The sequence below is a fragment of the Limulus polyphemus genome, unplaced genomic scaffold (assembly GCF_000517525.1).
Source record: "Limulus polyphemus unplaced genomic scaffold, Limulus_polyphemus-2.1.2 Scaffold2545, whole genome shotgun sequence".
Classification (NCBI taxonomy): domain Eukaryota; kingdom Metazoa; phylum Arthropoda; class Merostomata; order Xiphosura; family Limulidae; genus Limulus; species Limulus polyphemus.
The window spans coordinates 38,210-47,443 of record NW_013668155.1 but is presented as its reverse complement, the minus strand read 5'-3'; the positions used below and the strand labels follow the sequence as shown (position 1 = coordinate 47,443).

The window sequence follows — 9,234 nt, the reverse complement described above, 5'->3', positions numbered from 1 at the left end:
TTACACTTTATGTTAGGCAATGACCAGAATTGTAATTTAATGTACACTTTAGAAATTGTAGTAACTTTATGATCAGTCTTCTTACTTTTATTAGGAAGTCTGGACATTCATATCAAATAAGCATACGAGTATATCATTCAAAGCATGACTTGTTAAATTTTGTTAAATACATTAACTGTGGATACTGTTCATCAAGAAATTTAAGTGAGACCTATCTACTCACAAACACAAGTAAAACATAATTATTGCTTTAATTCAGATAGTTCTGTTTTTTCAAATAGCATGATTAATACATTATAATACTGACAGTTAGGAAACTTATACAGAAGAAATTAGTCAAATCTATAAAAAAACTTTTTCACTGCTCTGGATTAAAGTATAGACCACAAACTCCTTCTTGTAAAGCCCTATAACATGCAAGCTTTGAGATAAAACCACCAGCTTTTTCTGTTTCAGAGGAAGTTCTTACATGTTTAGTATATCCATTAGCTTCCAGCATGTCATAATCTGGAGCATTTGGGCCACAAAGTGGTACTACAAGTTCTTTATATACATATAATTCACCCTCAGGTTCCTTTGGGATTGGAATAAATGTTTCCTTTTGACCTAGTTTAATACCAGTTGAAAACTGAACCACTGCAGGTTTGGTTGGAACTTTTCTAGAGATTTCAGTTTCTTTTACAGTTGAGACATGACTTGCTAAAATCTGTCCAGCTGGTAGATCAGAGAACATCAAGTCATCAATCAATGCTTCTTTTTGTTTTAACCTTGATTTTTTAATTTCCTTTTCTTCTTCTAGGAACTGTTGTTTTCTAATATCTGTCTCCTGCTTTTCCTGTTCCAACAGAATCTCTAACTCTTCCTCATCTCTGCTAATTTTGCCCCTGTTCTTTGATATCTGTGTACGGTTTTCTTTTTTGTATTGTTCAATTTTTCGTTTTGTTGCTTCAAATTCCACATTATTTACAAGATTAAATATAATTGTCTCAATCTCTTCCAGGTAATCATTGTATTCTCTTAGTGATGAGAATTCCTCCTCTCTCTTATTAAAATCTTTTAAAACTTTTCGCCTAATGTCAACTTCCTTCTCAACACAAGGATCTTCAAAAATTTGGATCCTAAAATCAATCCTCCTGAGAGGTATACCACATTCAGCACATGCTCCTGAGCCCTTCACAAATAACAGCTCTACACAGTTTTCACAAAGAGCATGACCACAAACATTCACTAGTAGTTTGAGGGACGGGTTTCTGTACTTGGTTGTTTTGCATCGAGGACATGCAGCTTCATCCATCTGAGGTAGCACCTGGAAGATAAGATCAGCCTGTATTAGTAGTATGAAAACAGATACAATATGTCATTCCATTCACTCCTAAGAACACACAGCTATCTTTCCAATATCATAATCATGCAGTGTTTTATATGTATTATATATTAGAGTATTTTGTCTTTTGCCCTATAGTTTAATATTAAAAAAAACTGTCAATTAACACCAAAAAATTTAAAACTAGTAATTTTCTTTTATTTATTCTACTTGTTAGTTTTGAATTATGTCTCAACTGTAAACAATCATTGTTTTTATTTACAGTGGATAAAATTGAAAGAAAATTCTAGATACCATGTGCATGCATTATGGGTACAATCACATTACTTTTGAATTATTTTCTAATATTGTTGCTTTCAATGCTCTTAGCAATCATCATGAAGAATGTAGATAAACAGTGAAAAAACCATCATCATGCAGTAGCACAAATGACGAGAAAGTTTGTAGGAGTTGCCTAAAGGCTAGTGGCATGCAAATCTATAAGGCAGAAGCATGAGAAAGGTAGATTTCTCTATACAGAGGTGGGTATCGTCTCAGAACCTTACAGTTTATGTCATCACTTATAATTATAATTTTGAGTGCAAACCATAATTTTTGGAAAAAAAAAGAGTTGGTAGCAATAAAGACTCTCTGCAAAAATAATATGATAGTTTTACTGAAACCTTATGAGGTAATGAGGTAGTTCTTTTCAATATAAAAAATTATAATTTCTAAGACATATTTTAAATGACAATACAAAGTTTGTTAAAAAAAAAGAACCTATAAATGTTATAGAAACAAAAGTTATAATTTTCCTACACTGAAAATGTATTTCTGATAGGTACTTACCTCCCTCACATAAATATCTATTTTCTCGTTCAGTGTTGCCCTCTATATGCAAAATAAAAATTCACACATGCCACAAGCCTTCCATCTCCCCTCCATTGGAATTGACTGATTTCAATGCATCTATAATGCAAATCGTCATGCGTCAACCTTTCACCAATAAGAGTGCGACATATTATCATGACACATGTGACTCCCTCCATTCAATTTTACCAAACTATCACTTTGAGTTTTGGCAGAAGATGGAAGTACCAGTGTTCAGTGGGAAGGAAGGGTGGGAAATGTGAGAGGAGGTAAGTACCTATCAGAGATACATTTTAAGTGTAGAAAAATTATAACATCTGATATGGTACATTACATCCACTCACATAAATAGCTAGAATATCACACTGAATGGGTGGAGGGGCCGGTGCAAGGGAAAGAAAGAAGCATCCTTCGAAAGCATCTGAAGGACAGTCAGATTCTAAGATCTGATGTGGGGAACTGCACCATTTCTGAACCAGGTATACTCTTCGCCCATCATAGGAAGATGTATATATGGGTAGAGAACTATGGCTGGAAAGTGATCCAAACCATTCCAGAAATTATAAAAGTGGGTAAAATGAAAATAATGTGCCCCTAGGTGTAGAGTGGATAAGGGACAACAGACTGTACACTGCAAGTCATCTACATCCAAAACCCATGCCACAGAGAACCGACATCCACGCGGGGGTAGGATGACGATCACACTATCGGTAAGTCAACTACAATCTAAAACCCGGCCTCCAGGTACCGACAGCAACGTGGATCATACCACCGGCAAGTTGACTACAATCAAAAACAGAGCCACATCTCAAGTTCATGATACTGGAGGTAATCTAGTACCCCCCCCCACAACTGATGAACGGGGCATATGTGAATATGATAAATTGATCCAAGAACCTGACATCTCCCTCAAAAGTGAAATTGACCAGAACCACTCCAAGTGCATTAACATCCTCAGAAAAAGAAACCTCAAGGGATAGAGGAAGGGAAAGAACCATAATAATCCACAATTACCTCCACCGTGACTCACAACACTGATAAGAGTATAAATGAGAGAGGAATATATAAACATCTGCAATACATGTGAGAGGACTTATGCTCATTGGTTCCACTCTAAATTCAAAACCTGGCCACTGGGAAATGATATCCACATGGGGGTAGGATAAGCAATCCCAATCGAGGGGTTGAACTGCAATTTTGACATGTCACTACCATTTGTATTAATGTTTCATACTGGAGGAAATCAAGTCACCTACACTAGCAGAACACCTCCACCATACTCTCAACTGAATAGTTATATAATCAGTTCTATATTCTGTTTGTATTTCATTAACCCATTCAGGAGAATGCCTCCATGGTCACCCCACCCCAGTGGCTTGGAACTGAAAAGTGGTAAGGACTCTCAAACTCCACAAGAAGAAAAGGGGAGTAAAACACGGAGAATCTGGAGGAACTGCAACACCTGAGACAGTGCAATCGGTAACCATGAAACCCTATTTTTAAAAGCAGATCATACCGATTTATTTAATACAAGACATGACAGGGATGGGCAGCTATACCTTTCTGCTTTACCCATGCAGTCCATGGGTAGGTATGGGCAAACTTATGAAGCAATTCTGTTGTAAGGATAAACCTACAAGCAATCTTATGGAACACACCATCTCTGCGGTGTGCATTGATTGGCCATGGAATTATAATATGCATGTAGACATGGCTTGACAGTGCAGATTTGAACAGTTAAAGAATACCTGGTCTGGCATCACTTGCCACATAGCAGGATCCAAACATAGAGCATTAATAAAAGGGAAAAGGGCTGCTGAAAATGAAAAGTAAGAAAAAAATAACTTACCCAGTCAAAGTCTCACTAAATTCTGATATCCTGAAATGGCTACATGCAGAAGACAATAACCAAAAGAGGAAGAAAGCCACAATCTGATGCAAATAGTGAGAGATAAACATATCATGGGCAGTCCATGTGCCCGATTGAAGAAGTACCGCCAACAGATGATGAAGATGAAACACCAATGAAAAGGCAAGGTATCAGATTGGGTGAAAAGACACCTGGAAAAAAGTATGGGAGGAAGAGGATAAAGAGGAAAAAGCCAATCGATTGAAGAGCCAAACCCAATTGGCAAATGAGGAAGGAGACAGAACATGAACAGAGGATGGTTTCCAAGGAAGAAAGAGACAGAATGGACACTACAGAAGGAAGCTGTGCAGGAAATAACAGAGAAGAGCACATACGGGACACAGAAGTCTATCGGGATCAGGACAAGGATATAGGTGTGAGACGAAAGGAAGAGAAAGTGGCTAAATCGATGAGTTATCCTCATGAGCCAGTGAAGTGTTGGAAGGAAAATGATCCGGAGAAAGTAGAAGATGTGCAGATGGATAAAGAGTACTGGAAACATGAATGGCAAATAAACAGACCACTGACATTTATAGGCAAATAGGAGAAGGAAGGAAGACATAAGGGAAGATGAAACAAAGAGTACTGGAAGAGTGGTTTGAATGTAGGCAAATTGAGGCAGTGCAGGAACACATTAATATCCTCATCTGTGGAGGAAGACAAATCTAAAAGGAACACATCCACAGGTAAAGTGTATGAGTGGTAAATACCTGCAGGATCAAGAAAGAGGAAAGGTGTGGGACTGGACCACCCAAAAATCAGAGAACAAGGAGACAGAAGACCCCTGATCCAAAAACCAATCCTGGAAAAATTCAATTTGTGTTGAGAAACTTCCATGTAGGAAGAGCGAATGAAACAAACCAGGAAAGAGACTAACTGTTGGAGAAGCCAGATTACTTCACCAATGACCAGAGGAAAACCAGGTGTGAAGACAGAGGACAGGAAGGCCTGGATGAAATACCAGTGACTGAGGGTGGCAAAGAAGGGATGGAGACAGAAGAAAAAGTAATGGAGGAGAAAATTGGAGCAGGAGAAGCTGCAGAAATCACAGCTGAGACAGCCAGGAAAGATCTATCACAAGGGCTGAACACAAAGTGTCAATGATGAATGAAACCACCTAGAGAAGAAGGAGAGTGGAAGATTAGACAAACATGAAGGTATAATTTTGGCTGAAAAACATTGATAGAAAAGGAAGAAGATGAGTAAGGGACATAGCAAAAGCCTCAACATGAGGAGTACTCCACTGAAGTCAAAACCATTTGAAAACAAAATGGTCGAGAGACCACTCTGTTGGATAAATGTTGTCTGGACGGGAATCTGATCCACAACAAGAGCAAAAGCAGTTGGAACATGACACGCAATGATAGGAATATCAAGTGTGTGGGCCCAAAAAGAAGATCGAACATATGAATAAAGAGGGATAGAGAACAGGTGCTGCCCTAATGATTGAGATCAGCAACTACTAAAATTGGTTGGATGGTCAGATGGAGAAAATGTATCAAAACATGACCTATAGCTAGAAACGTTGAAAGGATAAGACCTCTTGGCCGCAGACCAAAATCCTGGAACAGCCTGGAAAAAGATTATGCAACAGCCTTTAGAGACAGAAAATCTTATACCACCTCGGACAGACACAGGCTGGTGGCAGGATCCCAAGTCATGGGGAAGGAAAAGGGTACCAGGACAAAGGAGGCGGGGAAAGAAATAGTAGGACAAGTCCCTCTGATAAAATCTGAAGAACCCACTGACCTGTAGTGAAAGATCACAAAATGATAACAATATAATATAGTCAAGCTCCCACTGGACCAGAACCCTCTGGTTAGTGTATGGTACTGTTGGCAACATGCCTATCATCTTTGAATAAAACAACGAGATGAGAAATCCATTGAAGGGGACAGGGATGGGTAAAAATAGAGGCGTGTTGTGGCTCCAACTGTGACAGACTTGCAACCAAAGTGGAAAGGGTCAAGTGTTGATGCACAGATTACACATGAGATTCCAAAGTCTCAGATACATGATTGAAAATATGTCACCAAATAAAAAAATACAGAAATCTCAAAAAGAAAGAGGCAGCAAATGTACCAGGGACAAGGTTAAATCATACATGTAAAGCAAGAGCTGAAAATGACAAACGAGAAAAAATGGAGGTAATAAAGAATCAGAGAAAAATGAAGAATGGGATAAAATATACTATACCTGAGAAATAATGTCGAAAAATGCCATATTAGTCCTAGCTGATTCTGCAGGAGGGGTTTGGAACAATACAGCCAAATCCAATGGTGTAAAAAAGGATATCAAATCTTCATTGACCCGAATGGGTTTGGTTTGTTCAGGAGAAGAAGGTTGATCCATATAATGATCAATCTTACGATGGATAATAGCAGAGAAATCCAGTGACGTCTCTCTCCCACCTGCAGCCTGTGAAAATAGTGCTATAGGTATAACACCCAAAGTGGCAACATGAACCTCAAAATTCATTGTCGAAACATGCAAGTCAAACAAAAGTGTTTGATGTAAAATATGCGAGTGTGAGAAAAAATAAAGACTGGGAAATTAAGTTTAATTAAAAGATTTCTTCGATGTAGAGAAAATATAATAATGAAGAGATCCCACTTTGGAAATTAAACTATTAAAATCATGATTCACACAAAGAGCACAAAAAGAAAAAATGTATGAACATGAGGACTACCAAACCAGAAGTGATAGTTTGGTAGAATTGAATAGAGGGAGTCACATGTGTCATGATAATATGTCACACTCTTATTGGTGGAGGGTTGATGCATGATGATTTGAATGAGACACACAATGGAATCAGTCAATTCCAATGGAGGGAAGATAGAAGGCTTGTGGGAAGCGTAAAAAAAATTGCATATAGAGGGCAGCACTGAATGAGAATAGCCATTTATGTGAGTGGAAGTAATGTACTATATTGGAATTAGTAAAGTACTTATTAAATGCATATATAAAAAATTACACAAGAAAAATGTGAGGATAAAGCCATCAGTATCTTATGTGGAATTTATAAGATTGTCCAGTTAACAAATAGTATCAGATAAGCATACATATAGTCATGAGCTAGCTTGTTCCCTGGTTAAGTTTTTTGGAATAATATATACATAACAAATATACTATTTAAATTATTAATATGGTTTTATAATGAATTCAGAAATAAATATTTACGGTTTAATAATAATTTTTATTGTGTAAGATCTGAGTTGGAATCTTTGTATTGTATACTAAAAGTCCTCTGAAAAAGTTCCCCTATTATATCACATTGAAGATGTTACAAAAAAGATTTTCCTAAGTATAATTTTTAGAAACTAAAATTTTTCATCACAGAATCTCATTTTTTAGTACCAACATTCAAGATCAAATTAATGGACTTGCAAAAGTATCAAAGTTAATACCATCACTTGCCCACTTGTTCCTTTGCAATTTTGAAAATAAATGGTTGGAGTGTTGTTTCATTGAGCTTCAAACCTATATAGTGTCAACTGGATGTTGACAACACTCTTGTCATCTTTAATGATTATTCAACATGAAGGTCAGTCTTTACAATACTTTAATAGCATAAAAAATATGTGATTTACAGTTGAATATCAAAAACAACATCAAGTTGTTTTCTTAATACAGTGGTACATAAAAACAACAGTCTTGAATGTGTAGTGTATCAAAAGAAAGCATTTACAGCTTTGGACTTAATGTTAGGAGCTATATTCCAGATTTGTTTAAAGTAAATCTAGTTAAAATGCTGATAAGAAAGCTAGCACACACATATATTTTGTTCAGAAATTAAGAATTATTAAAATGTTTTAAAAATAGAAATGGTTTTCCAAATAATATTTAATGTTCCAAGATAAGTAGTGAAAATAATATCACTACATACTGGTAAAAAATATATTAAATGTAATAAATCACATAAGCTCTAACAGAACTTAACCACAAATTTATTAACAATTTTAATCTGAAAATAGAATTTGTTTTCTTCAGGTATAAAGAGAGAATTATATACTTAAACCACAAGTAGGAACATGTAAGTTCAGTAAAAAATAATAAAGTTTACAAGATTATGCACTTAGCATATTCACATAAAAGGATGTGATGAGAGTAGTTTACATGATTATTAAATTAAGACCAGAACTCATGAGATAATTCAGCAACTAAATTGTTTATAAGATTATAGGAACAATGTTTAACTAAGTAAAAATTTTAGAATCACAATCTCTAAGTTTCTTGTCAAGTTTATACTAACAGTAGCAATCAACCCTTGTCAACTAGTTTGGAAATTTTATCAAAATCAGTTTCAGTTTTTCTACTCGCTTTAGCTCTAAATGCAAATCAACTGGCAATCAAAAATGAAAAATTAGTACTACCTAATCTAATGTTAAAATTTACTACCCCATTTTACAGATTTTAAAATAGTTTTGTTGCAAATTCAAGATTCATATTAATCTATAAACTACTAAAACTCTGAGATTGTTTTTCTGCTTGTCTGTAATTAAATACAGTAAAAACGGCGCACAATAGAACCATATTTGTAATGAAATGAGAATAGAAACAGAATAGAACAAGTTTCGTTAAAATCGGGCCACGGGTTACCGAGTTAGCCCTGTTTTTCGGGTCACTTTTAAGAAAATTTCTAGATGAATTTACGTACACTAGATGGCACCACATATCGGTTTATCTATCTGTCTATTCGTTTTCCACCTGATGAATCACTTTGAAATATCTTCTATACAACAACATATGCACAACGGGAATTAAATGATGAGATGAAAATGTGTTATGACAGCACATAGAAAGAACAACAATAAAATGGACCTAGAATATTATTGACTATTTGCAAATAGTAACTATGGTGATGAGGTAATAAAATAAAAATCAAGTCGAGAATAACAACAAAATTTTATTAACGAAAACTTCTCGCCGAGCATTTGCTATTATATCATTTCCCTGTCAATGTTCCCATCTTCATCTTCTTGAAGAATCTATCTATATACCACTAAAACTCTGAGATTGTTTGTTTATTTGCTTATTTTCTCAGTCAAAAAATCATTCACAGTACCATTCACACTGTTTACAAAACTTCATTGGGCCACGGGTTACCAAGTTAACACCATTTTTCGGGTCACAATTTCTAGCAAGAGTAATT

The 9,234-nt window shown here is 35.7% G+C and overlaps 1 protein-coding gene across 1 annotated transcript in view; it reads right to left on the bottom strand.

Annotated features, from left to right (window-relative positions):
* Positions 1 to 232: 232 nt before the first annotated feature.
* The window catches only part of LOC106467252 (CDK-activating kinase assembly factor MAT1-like), a 23,130-nt gene continuing 14,128 nt past the window's right edge, over positions 233 to 9,234 (bottom strand). Inside the window, exon 2 of the mRNA XM_013927580.2 lies at positions 233 to 1,306. Coding sequence (XP_013783034.1) covers positions 359 to 1,294 — 936 coding nt within the window. The 5' untranslated portion in view covers positions 1,295 to 1,306 and the 3' untranslated portion in view covers positions 233 to 358. The remainder of the gene's footprint in view (positions 1,307 to 9,234) is intronic.